The following is a 20,935-nucleotide window of genomic DNA, read 5'->3' as shown; positions in this document are numbered from 1 at the left end:
AGTTTGCACATTCTCTCTGTGATCATGAGGGTTGCTTCCGGGTGTTCCGGTTTCCTCCCACATTCCAAAGACGTGCGGGTTTGCAGGTTTATTGGCCTCTGTAAATTGCCCTTAGAGTGTAGGGATTGGACACCAAAATTTGGTGTGGCAGCCAACTGTAATTTCTTGATTTCATCTTTAATGGCTACATGTTAGTGATTCAACATTTTATATAAAAAAATTATCTGACCTTAATGCATTTAAGACAGGAGACTATGCCAGTTCAGATGATTTCTGTCTTACCTGGTCTATAAGGAGCAATAAAGAAAGAATGAGGAAGGATGTTTAGGAAGGAAGGGATAGTGGAGGAGGCGGGTTTATAAGTGCTGGATGGAGCCCCGGATTAGCAAGTTTATCCAGGATGGCAGGCCAGTGGAAGGGTGGGTGTATCTGGGCTGGAGGGAACAAGGGGTAGGTATAATAAGGTTAGAGAGGGTAGTTGTAGCAGGAGGGATGTGCATTGGCGTGGGTGGCATTCCCAGACCTAAGTAGATGGGTGTGTTTGGGCGAGAGGGGCAAAGGAACATGGGCTGCAGGAAGCGGGTTGTGGGGGAATGGCAGGATCGTGCATGTTGGGGAGGGAACGCTGTGGCGAGGGAGTAGCAGGGTCTGGGCTGGTTGGAGCAGGGCAGAGGTATCTCGGCTTGAGGGAGCTGGGGAGAGCCAGGGAAGGATCTGGGCTTGGCAAGATGGTGGTGTTGGTGGGGCAAGGGCAGATAAATGACGGAAATATGACCTTTATGATCTGTTTCACTAGTTCCTCATTGCTAAAAGATGCAGCAGCTGTGGGATCGGAAGGATAAGCCTGTAAAATAATCCAGAAATAGCCTTCGGAAGAGGATTTTGTACATCTAATGTTAAAAGTCGCACAGCGGAATCATGGAAGTTGGAGAATATTGGCGTGCACCACCTGCTTAGATCACACTGTGTAGATATTGATTGGTACACTGAGGAAATTTTAGTTTAGTTTAGAGATACTGCACGGAAACAGGCCCTTCAGCCCACCGAATCCGCACCGACCAGCAATCCCCGCACATTGACACTATTCTACACACACTAGGGACAATTTACAATTATACCAAGCCAATTAGCTAACAAACCTGTACGTCTTTGGAATGTAGGAGAAGCCGGAGATCCTGGAGAAAACCTATACAGATCACGGGGTGAACATACAAACTTTGTACAGACCGCACCCGTAGTCAGGATCAAACTCAGATCTGTGGTGGTGTAAGGCAGCAACTCGACCGCTTTTGTGAATAATTTCCACTTGCATTGAATCGTGACTGTGCAGTGATTAGGCATCATTAGTATGCATCTGTTGCTGTGGAAAACCAAAGAAGATATCCCCTGAACTGAGCAAAATGCTCCTGAATATATTAGGAAGCATTAGCTTTCTGTGCTGCCAAAAAAGAAATCAAGCCAGAAGATTTTTGGCTGTTCTTTGTGCCAATTGTTATTCTTGCAATATTATTTTATATTTGTGGCAATTAGCAACATTAACACCTCACAGTCCTCAGCAGTTGGAATAGACTAGTTTCTTGGCTGTTGTACAATACAGTGAAATGAATGCATCTAATCGGTTTCCAGTAGAATAATGGCAGATGAGTGTAATACGTGTATTGTATGTATGTTTTATGTGGGAATGTCAATACCTGCTAGAAATTCATCCCCGTAGGTCTTTATTTGCAATGATTAGTTTCATGCTTTTTCCCCAATAGCTGAGTTTTTTAGTTGGAAACAGGCCCTTTGGCCCACTGAGTCCATGCCAAGCAGCGATCACCTGCACACTAGTTCTACCCTACATACTAGGAGTATATACAGAAGCCAATTAACCTACAAACCTACACGTCTTTGGAATGTGGGAGGAAATCGAAGCGCCTGGAGAAAACCCCTAGGGAGAACGAAAAACCTCAGTACAGCCAGCACCCCTAGTCAGGATTGAACCCGGGTCTCTGGCGCTGTAAGGTAGCAACTCTACCGCTGCTCCAATGTGCCACCCTTATTGTGAGAATATCTGAATGTTAGTATACCAGCTCGCAAAAACAATTGTGTGCAGAGGACGTTGCCTTTCCATAACAGACATGATCTGAAGATTTGCTGGAATCTGGATAAGGCTGAGATCTGCAGTCTTCTATTTGCATCACACCAATATTGATGGATTTGTTTTTTATCTGGAGATGCAGTGACCCCAAAATGCTCCCGACAGAAGGCAAAGTCATTTGTCAAAGCTGCAAAATATTTAATTTTAAAAAAATGTTTCTGATATTCAGAGACATTTATAGTGGTTGCAAATCAAAATAGGTATGCTAAATAAACTATTATTTAAAAAAAAATAAAGGATCAAGTTAACTAAAAGTACGATATTTAGAAATATTTACAAAAATAATTTCTAATAAGTAACTTGCCTTCCTTGTTGCCTGCTAAATCTATGCCCCATATCCCTCACTGAAATCAGTGGGGTCTCAGATCTTGCCCCAGCCTGACCTACCAGAGGGTGTAAGTGCCAGTGAATCCCTGCAGGAGTGAGCTCTGGCACTGGACTATGTGGTAGACGGATTGACAGATCCAGTTCCCATAACCTGCAGTGCCCAAGATTTAAGTCCTTCACAGTATGTGTGTGGGAGGTGGTCTTGGAGGGGAGGATGTTCCTCAAACTGCGGAGCATCCTGGACAATACAGCCCACCCCCTCCATGACACACTGGTCAACCTGAGGAGCACCTTCAGCAACAGACTGGTTCCACCAAGATGCAACACAGAACGCCACAGGAGATCCTTCTTCCCTGTGGCTATGAAACTGTACAACTCCTTCCCCTTCTGTCATGGGGTAGACTGACTCCCCTACCCCCCCCCACCCCCCAAATCTTTGCACATCCCAAATCCTTTCCACTCATCACTTTAATTTCATGTTTCATGTATTTTGTGTTTTTTAAAAAACTGTCGGCAGATCAATTTCCCTCCTGGGATAAATACAGATCTATTGTATCGTATCGTATCGTAAGTGTAGAACTGATTTCAGTTTGAATGGCTGACTGTTGTTCAGCGCCTGTGTGCCACAGTCAGCATGGTTTCATCCACGAATATTGGTGGTTTTCTAAAACTAATATGCAACTGGCTGTCTTCCACACTGTTATTATCTGGAGTGTCATGAGGCAGGCCAAAGAATTGCACTGTAGTGTTAGAGCCTGGCTTGGGATCAGCTCCCTCCAAGACGGCAAGAAAGTGCAGAGAGTTGTGGATGTAGCCCAGACCATCATCCAAACCAGCCTCCCTTCCATTGATTCCATCTACACTAAATGCTGCCTTGGCAGGGCCACCAGCATAATCAAGGACCAGTCTCACCCCGGTCATTCCCTCTTCTCCCCTCTCCCTTCAGGCAGGAGGTACAGAGGTTTGAAAACGCACACTTCCAGATTCAGTGACAGTTTCTTCCCGGCTGTAATCAGGCAACTGAATGGTCCTAACATCAACTACAGTGGTCCTGACCTCCCATCTACCTAATCAGAGACCTTTGATTTTAATTGGATTTTATCAGACTTCAATGTTATATCATGCACTAAATGTTGTATCCTTTATCCTTTACCTGTACAATGCGGGCGGCTTGATTGCATTGCCATATGGACTTCCCTATGACTTGATAGCACGCAATCAAAAGCTTTTCACTGTACCTCGGTACAAATGACAATAATAAACTAAACTAAACCAGAGTTCTTTGTTATATAAAACTTAGTTGAAAAAAAACCTGTCCATCTTGATCTTGCATGTTTATATATATACATATATCAGTTCACAAACACAATAAGTTGAGCATTTCAAAAGAGGTAGTGATTTAATTGCCAGATGAAATACTTAATGCACATAAATGCAGCATCTTTAAACTCCATCCAGTGCCTGCATTTTCCAGTGTCATTGTTCCACAGCAGCCACACTGCATGAATCTGTTGTCTCACGAGATCACAATGTGCCCACTAACATGGGCACAGAGGCCAACTATGCCCATGCACACAGTTACACTGTAGGCACCAAAATTGATTTCCGGATTTACGAAGGTTTCCTACTCCTTTTAAATAGAAAAGGATGCCTTAATAATTATAGATACTGTAGTTTTTACATGTGCCATAATAGCGATTAATTAAACATTTAAGAAGTTGTCAGACAATATTAAAAAATGATTGCGTTTTATGTCTATCAAAACAATTTCCTATATCCCAATGAGTTCCGAGCAGCATACAACAGAGAGAACACATAGGGTTCAGATAATCACAGAGTGATTATGGTATGGAAGGAAACCCCTTGGTCTGTCAAGTTTATATTGGTTTCACATAATAGAATGTAGTAATCCAATTTGTTCCACTCCTTTGTTACCTCCCCATTGCTGTATAAATACTTTCCATGCATATATTTACCCATCTCCCATTCAAAAGGATCACAATTGAATCTGCCTCTATTGTTAGCCAAACGGTGTAAACTAGTCCCCAGCAACACACTGTTTGTGTGGGGGAAAAAAACCCAATCCTCATGTCAATAGCTCCATTCATTGTCTCTTTTTGACCTCTCTGACAGTTGAGAACTGTTTCTCTCTATCACTTCTGTCTGTACTCTTGGTAACTTTAAATATCTTTTATCAGATCACACCTTACAATCTCCTTTGTTCCAGGGAGAATCTCTCCAGTTTCTCCAGTCTGTCTGCATACATGCTCTTTCTTGACAAATCTCTCCAAGCCCTTTACATCTTTCTTAAAGTATGGCATCCAAAGCTAGACACACTGCTCCAGTCCTGGCAAAAGCAATGTTTTGTAAAGGTTCCTTGTGATTTCCTTGCACTTGTACTCTACGCCTCTATTTACAAAGCCCAGGATCATACATGCTTTATCAAATACCTTCTCAACCAACCTTCAAGGAACTATGTACATCTACCTTCAAACATTTTTCCCAAGCCCCTTTTCGAATTGTGCTGTGTCATTTATACGTCCTTCCTACTAAAACGTAACACCCCTCATTTCACATTATTAGATTTTATCTGCCACCTCTCTGCCCATTCAATCACTCTTTTCATATCTCCATCAACTCCATCACCAACATCAAAGCCATGCACATGTTCCTGAACTGTTTTCCCAAGTAAATGGAAACACCAGTGGGCGTGGGGTCATAGAGTGTCAGGAAACAGATACCACAGATCCCAGGAAATTTGCAAAACATCTCGTGATACATCGCACGTTGTGTTGTTTTGCACTAATGTTAAGCAGCACGGTGGCGCAGCGGTGGAGTTTCTGCCTTACAGCGCCAGTGACCCGGGTTCGATCCCAACTATGGGTGCTGTCTGTATGGAGTTTGTACTTTCTTTCCTTTACCGCGTGGGTTTTCTCCAAGATCTTCGGTTTCCTCCCGCACGCTAAAGACGAACAGGTTTGTAGGTCTGAAGAAGGGTCTCGACCCGAAACGTCACCCATTCCTTCTCTCCTGAGATGCTGCCTGACCTGCTGAGTTACTCCAGCATTTTGTGAATAAATACCTTCGATTTGTACCAGCGTCTGCAGTTATTTTCTTATACTACAGGTTTGTAGGTTAATTACCTGGTATAAGTGTAAATTGTCCCGATTGTGTGTAGGATAGTGTTAATGTGTGGGGATCGCTGGTTGGTGCGGAATCGGTGAGCTGAAGGGCCTGTTTCTGCACTGTATCTGTAAAAATAAAACGAAAAAACTAAATTGACAATTTCAGACATGTTATGCTGCCACAAGTAAAAATGTAGTTGTTCCGTTTTGGTACAAGTGAGAATTAAACACTCTTGACCTCTTGACTCTTGTCTTCCTGAATGGCTGGTGGACACAAATTTGATTTCAAATTTTAAAAGAGGATTGGAGAAGTATGGGTGGAAATTGGCAGGCCTGTGTGGAGATTAGTTGTTCTATTTCAAACAGGCAGTACAGGCATAATGGGCCAAATGTTCTCCTTCTGTAAAGCTGTAACATTAAGAAAAAGATGATGCTACATGCCAGTGGCATCTTGCAATTTTTTAAGAACATCACAAATAGGAGCAAGAGTCGACCTTTTTTCTTTTCAAGACTCCTCTACCACTATAAAAGATGATCTGATTTTGGCATTGACTTCACAGTTTGACTCCTGCCTGAACATTATAACCCCTGCATGTAGTCAAAAAATCTATCTCAGCTGTGAATATACTCATGACTCAGCATCACACTGGAGTGTAATTAGAATTTCTGATTATAATTATTGATTGAAGCTTTAGTATAATTTATGTTGATGACTAAAGCTAAGAGTTTATGGTGGAGAAATAGCATTTCAAAGAAGAAATCTTCACCCCGAGGCTTAATCTCAACATTTTACTCTGGAACATATTCATATAAACGTATCCTGTTCAATGGTCACTTATTCTTTTTGATCATCCTGCTTTTGCTCAATGAAGAAGCGGGAAATAAAAGCCCAGAGATGAGTGAGAGCAGGGCTTCTTCCAGTTTGGAACATTGGTGGAGAAGGGATGATACTTACTGAGCTGGAAGCAACTGATGTTAGTATTAACTTTAATCAGATCTTCCCAATGATAGTAAACAGACATCTACTATCACTAATTGGCGACATCTGAAGACAGGTTCTGAGTCTGAAGAAAGGTTCCGACCTGAAACACCACCTATCCATGCTCTTCAGGGATGCTGCCTGACCCATGGAGTTACTCCAGCATTTTGTGTCTTTCCTTGGTAAACCAGTATCTGCATTTCATTGTTTCTACAGTTTATACACTCCCAATAGACAGCTGAAGACAAGGTTTGGGGAACGTCACTAACAGTCATTTGTCTACACTTGCTGATGTTAATAAAAGCACACATTTTAGAAAATAGCTTTTATCTCTCCAACATTAGCTAATTCTGTATGCTGTCAACACCGGTTTTTCCAATTTATCGTGGTACGGGTAGAATGATTGTGCTACAGTATTAACATATTTCAAGGTCTCAGACCATATGTCATGGGAATGTTCAGACAGTAGCAAAAAATTGGAAAAAGGTTATGTCCGCTTTCAGTTAATGAAGAAATAAATGTGTGTGTGTGTGTATATATATCTATATATATATAATATGTGTGTGTGTATATATGTATTATATATTTGTGTATATATGATATTTATATATATGTGTGTGTATATATATATATATATGTGTGTGTGTGTGTGTGTGTATATAAAATATGTAGAAGGATAATTGTATATAATTGTAAAATTTCACATTTTATTTCAGTTTTCGTCTTATTTTCTATTTGCAGATTGTGATTCCCATGCTTCATTCACAACTCACGACATGCTCAATGTGGAGAGCCCAGATGGACATCTGGATGAAGATGGCAATGGGGAGGGCAAATCTCAGGTGGACTCGGGCACTGCACTTGGAACAAATGCCCCAGGAAAATCAGCAGTCAGGTCAGAAATACAACATTAAAATTAAAAACAATATTGTGGAAATATGAGACCAAGCAGTAAAACTGGAAAATAGTACAGCAAATGATTTGATATTTATGAAGAGGAAAGATGGCTTGTGGTACTTCTGTTGTGGTCCCTGTATGACAGACAATTGGAAATTCATCAAGGACTTCTCCTATTTAGATTTCCAGTCTGATCTATTGTACAATTTTCAGAGTTTACTGCTTGGTTCCAGCAATGTGATTACTTACCATCGTGTGTTCAGGATGCTGAGCATAAAAGCACCAGAAATAGTTAATAAGTAGATAGCATTAGACATAGGAGAGGTAAAAACGCAAGGCAAAAACGCGAAATCAACTTCCGTAAGCTGAACTCTGTTTCACCTATCTCACTCTCATCCTCCCTCTCTGAAAAAATGTCCACCTCTCCCCTCGTTGACCTCCACAGCCCCTCTGACCTCACTGACTACTACAACCACACTCTCTCCTCCTGCCTCGACCAGCTTGCACCTATAAAAACCAAAACAGTTTCCTTCACCCACTCTGCTCCCTGGTTTACCCCTGAACTCCGCATGATGAAAACCCATGCCCGCCAACTTGAAAGACTCCGCAACAAAACAGGTCTCACAATTCACTCCCAAGCCTACAAAGACCACCTGCAGCAATACAAAGATGCTCTCTCCCGCGCCCACTCCACCTACTACTCTCAAATCATTCTGGCTCCGGAAACCCAAAAGCACTCTTCTCTACAATAAACAAACTCCTCAGCCCCCTGGACACCATCTCCCAGTCATTCACAGTCGACAAATGCACCTCTTTCCTTTCATTCTTCCAAAGCAAAATAGACAACATCTACAGCACCTTAACCACCAACGCATCTGCTCCCCCTCAAACCACCTGCTCCCCCTTATCCTGTCAACCCCTGTCTCAGTTCTCCCCAGTCTCCACCACCGACCTCTCTGACCTCTTCACAGGAATGAAAACTGCCACCTGCTCTCTGGACCCCATCCCCTCCAGCTTTATCAAGGCCTGCCTTCCTGCTCTCTCTCCACTTATCACTGCAACAATAAACTCCTCCCTGTCCACTGGCATCGTCCCGCCATCCCTCAAAATCGCTACTGTCACCCCCATTCTGAAAAAACCTGGACTCAACCCTGACACCCCAAACAACTTCAGACCAATCTCCAACCTACCCTTTCTGTCCAAAGTTTTGGAACGCGCTGTAGCTTCTCAACTCAAACATCACCTCTCTACAAATAACCTGTATGAAACATTCCAATCCGGATTCCGCTCCAACCACAGTACTGAAACTGCACTCCTCAAAATCACCAACGACCTTTTCCTCTCCTCTGACGCTGGCAACCTCAACATTCTCATCCTACTCGACCTCAGCACCGCCTTTGACACCATAAATCACTCCATCCTCCTCACCCGACTTGAAACCACCTTTAACATCACCGGCACAGCCCTATCCTGGATTAAATCATACCTCTCCGACAGGCACCAGTTCATCTCCATTAATAACTGCAAATCCCCCACCGCTCCCCTCCCCCAAGGTGTCCCCCAAGGTTCAGTTCTCGGCCCCCTCCTCTTCATCCTGTACCTGCTCCCCCTTGGTCAATTAATCCGCCGTCATGGTCTCAAGTTCCACTGCTTCGCCGATGATATCCAGCTCCTCATCTCCACCAAGTCAATCTCCACCACCACACACTCTACCCTGACAAACTGCATCACTGAAATAAAATCTTGGCTTCAATTCAATTTCCTCAAACTCAACTGCGACAAATCTGAAATCATCATCATTGGACCAAAAACCCTCACCAAATCCACCCACAACTTCACCCTCAATATTGATGGTTTCCCAGTATCCACCTCCCCTCACATCCGGAATCTTGGAATCATCTTTGATCAAACCCTCTCCTTCGACAAACACACTAAACACATCACCAAGACAGCCTTCTTCCACCTCAAAAACATCGCCCGTCTCCGTCCATCCCTCTCCTCCACAGCTGCAGAAACCCTCATCCACGCCTTCATCACCTCCCGTCTGGACTACTGCAACAGCCTCCTCTATGGCTCACCCTCAAAAATCATCAATAAACTCCAATACATCCAGAACTCCGCTGCCCGTCTACTCACCCACACCCCGATCCGTGACCATATCACCCCCGTCCTTTACAAGCTCCACTGGCTCCCCATCCCGAGAGAATCCAGTACAAAATCCTCCTCATGACCTACAAAGCCCTCCATAACCTGGCCCAATCCTACCTGACTGACCTCCTCCAGACACACTCCAACCCGTACCCTCCGCTCTGCTGCTGCTAACCTCCTGCCCCCCCCCATCCGGACCAAACTCAGATCCTGGGGGGACAGGGCTTTCTCCATCGCTGCTCCCACACTCTGGAACTCACTACCCCAAACCATCAGAGACTCCTCCTCACTCACCTCATTCAAAACATCACTGAAGTCTCACCTGTTCAGCACTGCCTTCAATCACTGACCGTCACCTCACCTTCTTTTTCCTTTTTCTGTTCGTTTACTTATTTATCTATTATTTTCTTTTCTATGTTTTAGTAAACCCTGTAAAGCGTCTTTGAGTGTTTGAAAAACGCTATATAAATGTAATGCATATATGTAAGTAGCCCATTGTACCATTTAATAATATTGTGGCTTATTCACAATCCCAAGTTTATGTTCTCATTTAATCTTCAGAACCCTTTCTCTTAGAGTCCAAAAGCTGTTGATCTTGGTCTTTAAGTTTACTTTACTTCACATCCCTTTCAGCTAAAACAATAGCAAAGATTTGCAATCCCCTTTACCCGAGTTAAATGACCGACCACTAGTTGCTTTGTTAGTTACTTGATTTACTGTGAAGAAACCCAACAATGTTGGAATGACAAAAGAATAAATAAATTAATATAATCTGAACAGTTTGCCAGATTATGCATCCTATGTCTTACATAAGTTATATGTAGGCAGAATTACAACTTTACAGGTAATAAATTCCCTTCCAGTTACAGTGGCAAGAGTTCACCCATGTACTTACTGTTCCCTAATATGTTTTTCCTTGGTTTGGGAGTTTTTCTTGAGAGCTTTATCCATTGTGATACTCGCCAAGGTCACTCATCTTATGGTGGGAAACAGGGAGGGAAATGAATGGCCGAGCTATGTTTGCTACTGCTAGGAAGGTAACAGAATCTTCTTTGAGCAAATTTCAATCAATTCAATGTCCTTGTAAATGCATAAGGTTCACAGTTGCACTTGACCATGTTTCGAATTGCCTTTATACTAGAGGCTAGCTCATTGCTTGATGGAACAAGACTGCCTGAAAAAGTATTTTCATTGTTACTCCATTTCTTGGCAGTCCATTATTCTTTGGAATTCAAATGTAATCATTTTTGGAGGAGTGCATGTGCACATCCTTAACGTGCAGGAAAGAACTGCAGATGCTGGTTACAATCGAAGATAGACACAAAATGCCGGAGTAACTCAGCGAGACAGGCAGCATGGGTGACTTTTCGGGTCGGGTCCATGTGTGCATATCCTTAACGTTTTCTGGGAATATGTGTGCGCATCCATCACCTTTTTATAATTTTAATGATTACTGGGGTGAAGGCCTCAGGACATTACACAGCCCTGTTCTTTATTGAAGAGGTAGTTCTCATATCAGCTCTATTCATATTTTAATAAGAGTACAGCTTGAACACAAGTGAACACAGAAGCTTTACGCAACCATTTATTATCGGCGATGTTATTATGTGACAATTAAGATTCCCCATTGTGCTGGAGCTTATAATAACAATGGTCAATTATATCTGGATGCTATTTCTGTGAGTGCAGTTCGGAGGCTTTTGTATTAGTTTCAAAGAAGTCGGTAATTTCAATACTGGATGGGTAGTGGGGCCAACGCTGGCCAATAGCAGTTCATTACATGCTTCTGGCAGCTATTATCGCTGGTTGACAAATAACTTGTGCTGCCAAATGGCATGGGCCATTTAATCTAGAGATCAGGCAGCTGGTGTGGTCCAAATGGGGAAACATCAAGCAGAATGCTGGGAAGTTGTAGGACGCATGTTGCTGGGATATAAAGTAATTTCTGTCTATCATGGGCCTCCTCCAGTGCCATAGTAAGGCCCACCGGAAATTGGAGGAACAGCACCTCATATTTCGCCTGGGCAGTTTGCAGCCCATTGGTATGAACATCGACTTCTCCAACTTTAGATAGTTCCTCTGTCCCTCTCTTCCCCTCCTCCTTCCCAGATCTCCCTCTATCTTCCTGTCTCCACATATATCCTTCCTTTGTCCTGCCCCCCTGACATCAGTCTGAAGAAGGGTCTCGACCCGAAACGTCACCTATTCCTTCTCTCCCGAGATGCTGCCCGACCTGCTGAGTTACTCCAGCACTTTGTGAATAAATACCTTCGGGCTATAAAGTAAACTTTACATCATTTTTTATGGGGTTTGGAAAGGCAGGAATGCATTTCTTGACAAGACTGAAGTAATCTTATGTTCAGTTTAGAGATACAGCGTGGAAACAGGCCTGAAGATAGACACAAAATACTGGAGTAACTTATCAGGTCAGGCAGTATCTCTGGAGAAAAGGGATATGTGACGTTTCGAGTCAGAACTCTTCTTCAGACCTGGAAACGGGTCCTTTGACCCACTGAGTTCACGCCAACCAACAATCACCCGTACACTAGTTCTATCCAGCGGAGTGAGGGGGTATGGGGAGAAGGCAGGAACGGGGTACTGATTGAGAGTGATCAGCAATGATCGCATTGAATGGCGGTGCTGGCTCGAAGGGCTGAATGGCCTACTCCTGCACCTATTGTCTATTGTCTATTGTCACTACCGTATTTTTTTAAACGGAAGCCAATTAACCTACAAACCTGCACAGCTTTGGAGTATGGGAGGAAACTGGAGCACCCGGAGATAACCCATCTGGTCACAGGGGGACATACAAACTCCGCACAGACAGCACCCGTAGTTAGGGTCTAACCCGGGTCTCTGGCACTGGAAGGCAGCAACTCTATGGTTGCACCACAGTGCTGCCCTGAATTTTAGATCATTATTTCATTGCACTCCACATTTGGCAATCATGAACCTAATTTCACCGTCTCCCTCAAGTCTATGCTTTGCTGTCAGTATAATGTCAGCCTGATACCTGAGATGTCAGTAATAAGGCAGCACAATTTTAAGTTAATTATAGAAAAATTAGAAAGGATAGAATTTTTTTTTAAGTTACAGAATGAGTGGTGGGAGTGTGGAACTCGATCGATTGAAGTGATGGTGGGAAACTCTTGGGCACTTGGAGAGTTGTAACCTGCTAGACAACGAATCAAGAGCTTGGAAGTGGGAGAGATCTGAAGCTGAGCTGTAGCTGGCATTGACAAATGGTCTCGTTCTCTGCCGCATCAACTTGGCTGATGCAAGTAACCCCAATGGGTACGATTAACATGGGGCCCATCCTTCAAAGTGGTTTCCAAATTAATGTCCGCACCGCAGGTCTATCTGAGAGAAAATAGCCCATTTAAAATTTAGCTCTGTTGTACGGTGTATGGAATGAGCTGTGTAGGAGTTGAGACAGGTACTGTTGTGACATTTAAGAAACATTTAGACAGGTACATGGATAGGACAGGTTTAGAGGGAAATGCAGGCAGGTGGGACATGTTGGCCGGTGTGCGCATTGGTCCGAAGGGCCTGTTTCCAAGCAGTATGACTCTATGATTGCAGGAAAGTAAACAAGAAATACAGGTACAATGATGGACCCTCTATTTTTAAAATTGAATGGGTATGAATGGAAAATGATGAATGGGAATGGTCACCCATTTCATGTCTGTTTTGGAAACAGAATATAGCAGAGTAGTTCTGATGGCATCCATGCTGAGCACTAGTTACTCAGTATCACGAGTTTATTGTCACGTGTACTGAGGTACAGTGAAAAGCTTTTTGTTGCATGCTAACTGTTGCAGCAGAAAAACTGTTCATGATTACAATCGACAGATACATGATGAAGGGAATAATGTATAGTGCAAGATAAAGTCCAGTAAAGTATGATTGAAGATGGTCTAAGGGTCTTCAATGAGGTAGGTGGTAACTCATGACCACTCTCTAGTTGTTGATAGGATGGTTTAGTTGCCCGATAACAGCTGGTAAGAAACTGTCCCTGAATCTGGAGGTGAAACATAGAAAATGGGAGCAGGATTAGGCCATTCGGCCCTTTGAGCCAACACCCCCACCATTCAATATGATCATGGCTGATCATCCAAAATCAGTACTCGGTTCCTGCTTTCTCCCCATATCCCTTGATTCCATTAGCCCTAAGAACTATATCTAACGCTCTCTTGAATACATCCAGTGAATTAGCCTCCACTGCCTTCTGTGACAGAGAATTCCACAGAATCACAACTCTCTGGGTGCAAAGGTTTTTCCTTATCTCAGTTCTAAATTGCCTACCCCTTATTCTTAAACTGTGACCCCTGGTTCTGGACTCCCCCAACATCGGGAACATTTTCACACTTCTGTACCTCTTGCCTGAGGGGAGAAGAGGGAGTATCCTTGGTGAGACTGCTCCTTGATTAACTATGGTAATAAATGCTGCAAATCAATTATTTTTTGTTTAGCCTGGCAATTAATTGTGCTCCCTAGATTTAATATCCACTGCACCTGTTGGATAGGCTTCAAACAGGTGTCTGCCCTGAACAAATAATGGCTATATGGAGCTCATGTGCTATTGATCCAAACAAAGATTTTGAATCTGAAATAATTCAGGATTTGAAGTTAAATTGATCGCAACAAATCAATTGCTGTTACTCCATAAATGTTTCTATCACTTGGGTTACTGCTTAGAATTTTTTTGAACTTTTACCACAAACAACAATGTGATTGGTTAACTGAATTGATTGAAAGATACAGCATGGAAATAGGCACTTTGGTCCACCAGGTCCGTGTTGACCATCAAGTTCACACTAGTTCCACGTTATCCCACTTCCACATCCACTCCCTACATACTAGGGCAATTTTACAGAGGCCAATTAGCCCACAATCCCACCTGTCTTTGGGCTGTGGGAGGAAACCCAGGCAGTCACAGGGAGAACGTGCAAATGCAAAATCGACAGCACCCGAGGCCAGGATCGAACCAGGGTCTCTGGCACTGTGAGGCAGTAACTCTACCAGCTGCGCCACTCTGTCTATTATAATCTCAGTAGCAACTAAAACATAGGGGTGGGTTTTTATTTCCATCTGGCAAAGGTGATAAATTCATCACACGATTGCATTCTAGTTAATTATATCGATTCAAATAAATCAGGCTTTCCATCAGCAAAGACCAATGGGAGATGCTGGCTGACAGGAGCAAAAGTCATGAAAGGGTAAATTCATATTCTAAGGTAGGAAAGCTTTCAATAGAATTAGAACACGTACAGACACCATCTTTGAATTTTGCAAATGCAATGGAAAGATCATTCTGCTCAACAAAAAAAATCAGAAATTAATAATAAAATTCCAATAGTCAGAAGAGGTGTGAAAAAATCTTCTAAGAGCTAATATGGACAATGTTATCTATAATCGGCATCTCACGATTATGATCAGAGTCAGATTGTAACTTCCATTCAGAGTAAAAGTTATTACATCTCTTTATAAAATTCTCATTCCCAGAAAGCGACAAAATTCCTTTCCTTTCTTATATTCAATGGTCCGTTAATGGATATAATTTAAAATAAATTATTTATACTACAGCTGCATATTATCACAATGTTGCCATTGAATGAAAACAAGAATGAGACATGCTCTTTTAGTGGAAAATTAATTTCACCCGATAATTGATCGTCTTTCTAAAGCTTAAATAATTGAAGCTGGCCCTCCAGTCAGTCTGATGCAGAATTAGTCCAATGTGAAAGCCTCCAAAGGTAAAACTTCATCATTTTCTTTTTGCTGGATATTAGCGTTAGAGTTGTGTTATGGAATCAGGATGATTCTCATTTCATCATGATCAGCTGTGATAATTAAAATATTCCAATCATTTTCAAACGCTTTCTTGTTCTGTATTGAAAACAAAGTTGTGATCTCTGAACTTAGCAATCCAGCCCTACTTCTTTGTTCACAAAACCTGCTGAGATTTACTGAGACATGAGGCGGGTAGAACATTGCATGGTGGTGGAGCGCTGCTACAAAATAACATTTAAGTTTAAATTATTTTTACTAATCTTTTGAATTTTGTATTTCTATAATGTTTGATTGCTCGATTTTAAGATGTCTCCAAGCTCTAACGTTATTTATTTTGTACTCCATGTGCAGGGAACAAACAGCTAGGAGGGGGAGAGGGGGGAGGTTGAGGGGGATGGAGTGGGGGGGGGAAAGGAAGGGGGGAGAGGAAGGGGGGGTGGAGGGAGGGGGAGAAGGGGAGGGGAGGACGAGGAGGGAGGGGACGGGGGAGGGAGGGGGGAGGGGGGGTTGGGGGAGAGGGGAGGTTGGGGGAGAGGGGAGGGGGGGTTGGGGGAGAGGGGAGGGGGGAGTGGGGGAAGAGGGAGTGGGGGAAGAGGGAGTGGGGGAGGAGGGAGTGGGGGAGGAGAGGGTGCTGCACCAATGCAGGAGAGGTTTGGGCCCAACGGGTCCACTTGGTCTAATAATTACTTAAAAACTATGAATTTTCTCATTTGTTGTATTCTTAGTTATTCTCAGAAAATGTAATAGGAACTTGAGGGGGCAACTTTTTTACAGGAAAGGTGGTAGGTATATGAAATGAGCTCCCAGAAGAAATTGTTGAGACAGGTACTATCGCAATGTTTCAAAAAACATTTGGACAGGTACATGGATGGGATAGGTTTAGAGGGATATGACCCAAATGCAGGCAGTTGGGACTAGTGTTGATTGGGGATGTTGGTCAGCGTGGGCAAGTTGGGCCGCAGGGCCTATTTCCATGCTGTATGACTCCATGACTCTTTGTCCCTGATCTTCCATTTTCCTACTCTCCCTCTTCTCGTTTAGTTCTCCTCTCTTTTTCTTTCATACATAAATTAAACACATTTATTTTCTACTTCCCAGTTTACCTCAGTCACGGTTCTTCATTACGATTTGCTAGAAAGCGTTGCTGTATTTTGTCCTATTTACAAAAGCTTCAGACACCCTCAAGGGGGCGCTACCTGAATAAGGTGATGGGTTCGAGGGAGACTACACTTGAGAAGCTGAACAAAACGTTGTGGGCAGCAAATTCCTTTCCATTGGTGCTGGTCACCAAATGTGGGTCCTTGTAGTTCTGTAGATGAAGAAACTTTGCATAGATGAAGAAGCTTTGATAAAATGGTGAATCTGTTATTTAATAAGAGAATTGTATGCTGCCTGCAATAATAAGGCAAAAAAAGTGAAATGCTCATGCAAATTGTTTAAGTGTCTGATTAATACAACTTGCAATTGGCACAGCAGGTGAAACCTTAGTTGAATTATTTTTGCTAAATGTGATCTCATGAGGGAAATAACTGTTTTCTGCTCGAATGGATCCTCACTTAGCAGTTAGAACATTCATTCCTTCTGCTACCATTGGCTGCATTGTGAACCATCGACACCATGCACTGCACTTTCTTGCCTAGACGGATCTAGGAGCACCGCCCAAACCCAGTACCGTGACCAGCAACAGGGGATGGCCAGCAGGCATATGGGAACAACACCACTTGCAGGTTCCCCTCCAAGTCACTGACCATCCTGTCTTTGTAATACACTGTGTTCCTTCAGGAAAGCAGGATCTAAATGCGGAACATCTTCACTTAGCAGCATTGTGGGACTGTCTGTATTAGGACTGCAGCAGTTCACGAAGGTGATGAACCATTGCCTTGTCAAAGACATTTAGAGGGGGCTGTACATGCTGTGCAAGCTGCTGATGCCTGACATGGTTAGCTGCAAAGAAGAAGCAATCAAACAGCAAAATCTCAGTTAAATTCTTGCAGACCCTCTTATTTTGAAAGCTGTCAAGTTTCAGACTGACGCTAATGGATGTTCTATTCCTCTATTCCTACTGTGACTTCGATGAGACGTTGTGTTGGGCATAATTTCTGGGTGCAATTAACATTTTCTGTGGAAAACTATATAATCTGTGGCTGCCTGCTGGAGGGAGGGAAGTTGCAAATATTTTGATTCTTCCTGCTGCTTCTGGATGATATATTCATTTAAAAAAAGAATGGCGGAGATATGCAGTTGTTCACCAGAAGTGCTGTTTTGCATGTAGAAAATCATCTCAGCAGCTTGAGTTGTCACCAGGGTGTATGTATGTAACACACTAAATGGTGTGACTGGCTTGTGATCCTATTCTATATTATGTATTGCATTGGATTGAAATCAGATCAGTGGCATTGAGCTTGCAAGTCCAATGATCCCTGGAGGTGACAGTGCAGGTAGATAAGGTGCAAAGGTAGGTGAAGGTGATATTTTCCTATATTAGCCAGTGCATAGCATCAAGAGGAGCAAGGGTTGTAGAACGGCTTTGTAAAACATTTATTAGCTCACAGCTGGAGTACTGCATATGAGAATCTATGCTATTAGCTGATATAGTTAATTAGAGATATTGATATTTTGATGTGGATGGTTGAAGATGGTTACTTTTGTTGTTGTTTTAGCTAATATAAAACGAATGCTTATTTTCAGTAGAAAGCAGTAAGATGGATGGATGCTTGTGGCAGAAATGTTATCATTGGGATGGAATGTGTTTGTCCCTCTAGGAGTATTAGGGAGTAGATAGGCACATAGGGGTTCTTTGTTCTTAAATGACTCCCTTGTCTTATAGTGTTAGCTTGTGTATCAAAACAGTTAGAGCAAGGTCACGCAGCTGCGAGATTGCTCGTATAAAAATAGATCAAAGTTTTCTTCTTAATAACAACTCCTTATATGGGTGTGTGTGAAAGTAGGAAAAGTTTCGAATCCACTCTAGATAAATTGATGTGTTTCCCCGAAAGCATGTGACCTGTATTAATGGTTTTGTTTTCTCTGTAACCATGGGAATTGTATTAGAATTGTAATTGGTCATTGATTTCATGTTACACCCCTTTTTCCTTTCTGTATAAAAAGTAAATAATCGTGGAAAAGTTGTTCTTTCCCTCTCCCTAGTTGAGATCTTTTCAGACACTAGCATTGTATCTGGAGATCCTCATGGGAAGAACCCCATTGTGGAATAAATCTGTTGTACTCATCCAGTATTCGGATTTTATTCAGGCTGAAGGTAAAGAACTCGGATTATCACGTACAGTAGATAGACACAAAAAGCTGAAGTAACTCAGGGGGACAGGCAGTATCTCTGGAGAGAAGGAAAGGGTGACGTTTCGGGTCAAGACCCTTCTTCAGTTCTGGTCACCATACAATCAGAAGGATATGTTTGCACTTGAGAGGGTGCAGAGGAGATTCACTAGGATGCTGCCTGGGATGGAGTGTTTCAGTCATGTGGAGAGGCTCGGTTCATTTTTCTTTGGTTGGTGGAGGCTGAGTTGGACCAGCTTGAGGTGTGTATAAAACTTATGGAGGGGATTGAGAGTGGGGCACTCTTCCCCATAACAAAGTATCAAGAACCAGGTGATGCAGGTTTACAGTGAAAGAGAAGGGTTTGGAGGAGATCTGAGGAAATGTTTTTGCACCCAGAGGATGGTTGAATTCGGCAATGCATCACCTGTGAAGGTGGTGGAAGCAGGTACTCTTCAAAGGAACGGTATCTGGACTTAAATGCATTGGCCGACACAACAGCACAGCCAATAGTTGCTGCTACCTCACAATACCAGATTCTTGAGTAAAATCCAATGGTGTTTTTATTGTCATGTGCAACCACACAGTGAAATTCTCTTCTTGCATACAGGCCAGTACAGTATTTGCAAACCTAAGCACATCTTCCATTCCATGCTCTGGGTCTTATGAACGGTGCCCGACCCAGGCAAGTCCCAAGCTGCTGCGGGCCTCCATTCATCGCCTTCCTTGGACGCGACGTCCCTCTCCTGACTCTATACGGGAAATTATTCCAGGATTATATAACAATTCATAATATCAGTTTCACAACATGCTCTCTCTGAGTGACACATTTGAGTGTTTATACAAGACTTCTCAGCAATTAAGAAAATAATATTACATTATCTTTCTGGAGCAAGCAATGTGACGCAGATGTATGTTTTCCCTCTTGGCTTGCTGATTAGCAGTGTGATATCCAGATTGACGCAACTATATTTTTAATGACTGCAGATGATTGTTGAGAGCTCCTTGTTTTGGATTTTTATTTCATTCTTTTGGTTGTAACTATTTAGCTTTGTTATTTCCAATGAGAATATTGAAATGCAAAATTGCTGCAAGTCACTGCTGAGGAACCAAAATGACTCCTTGTTTGTGGCACGTCAGAGAATATCTATGGGCAGATTTCTATGAAAACGTTCAGAAACTGTGCTAAATTATGTCCGTTAATTCATTTGATGGGTTATGTAGAAAATATGCCACATTTACCATTTACGTATTTGATGAGAGTAGATGTCCCAGTATGATTGTGTTGCCAAAAGTGGTTTAAAAACTGATTTAAAACTTCCCATTAATTTCTACCTGTGCACTGTTTAACACGATTGGAAGAAAAAGTACAAAGAATTAAAAAGCAAAATACTTCAGATCCTGGAAATCTGAAATCGGACTGAAAATGCTGTAAAGATCATTAGGTTAGGCGACATCTAGCCTTTAGAGCGATACAACTTTGAAACAGGCCCTTCGGCCCACCGAGTCTGCGTCCATCAACGATCACCTGTATACTACCACTGTCCCACACACCAGGGACAATTTGCAGAAGCCAATTAACCTAAAAAACTGAACGTCCTTGGAATGTTGGGCATCCGGAGAAAGCCCACGCTGTCACGTGGAGAATGTACAAACTCCGGACAGACAGCACCCATTGGCTGCATTGTATACCATCTACGGATGCTGTCTGTACGGAGTTTGTACGTTCTCCCCGTGACCTGCATGGGTTTTCTCCGAGATCTTCGGCCTCCTCCCACACTTTAAAAACGTACAGGTATGTACTGTAGATAAATTGGCTTGGTATTAATGTAAAAATAAATTGTCCATAGTGTGTGTGTGTGTGTGTGATAGCGTTAATATGTGGGGATCGCTGGTCGGCGCGGACCCGGTGGGCCGCGCGGGGCCTATTTCCACACTGTTTCTCTAAAAAAACACGATTTAAATTGTAGGAGAGAGGGGGCTGTCTGTGAGAAGTGGAGATCAAGAGAAACTGCATTGCATAAGTGATGGTGGTGCTGGCAGAGAAGACGAACTCTTGTTTGTCATAACTGATCTAACTAGTTTTGATGTAACCAGAAACAAATGAAGGGTGAAAGAGGGGAGATGGAAATGGAGAAGGAGGGAGAGAAAAAAATTGCAGTTCTGAAATCATGAGGTACAAAACTCTGAAGATGCAACACATCTTAAATCAAAACAGAGAAGTCTGAAGATTAGTTACCTTTCAATAGTATC

General features: G+C 42.7%; 1 protein-coding gene across 4 annotated transcripts in view; it reads left to right on the top strand.

Moving 5' to 3' along the window:
* The window catches only part of pde1a (phosphodiesterase 1A, calmodulin-dependent), a 366,356-nt gene that overhangs the window by 87,274 nt on the left and 258,147 nt on the right, over positions 1-20,935 (top strand). For all 4 annotated transcript variants that reach the window (XM_078404063.1, XM_078404065.1, XM_078404064.1 and 1 more), the window contains exon 2: positions 7,313-7,466. In XM_078404063.1, the coding sequence (XP_078260189.1) occupies positions 7,313-7,466 (154 nt within the window). The remainder of the gene's footprint in view (positions 1-7,312; positions 7,467-20,935) is intronic.

Source organism: Rhinoraja longicauda, chromosome 8, assembly GCF_053455715.1.
Source record: "Rhinoraja longicauda isolate Sanriku21f chromosome 8, sRhiLon1.1, whole genome shotgun sequence".
Classification (NCBI taxonomy): domain Eukaryota; kingdom Metazoa; phylum Chordata; class Chondrichthyes; order Rajiformes; family Arhynchobatidae; genus Rhinoraja; species Rhinoraja longicauda.
The sequence above is the reverse complement of the archived record's forward strand: the minus strand, read 5'-3'. Positions and strand labels throughout refer to the sequence as shown.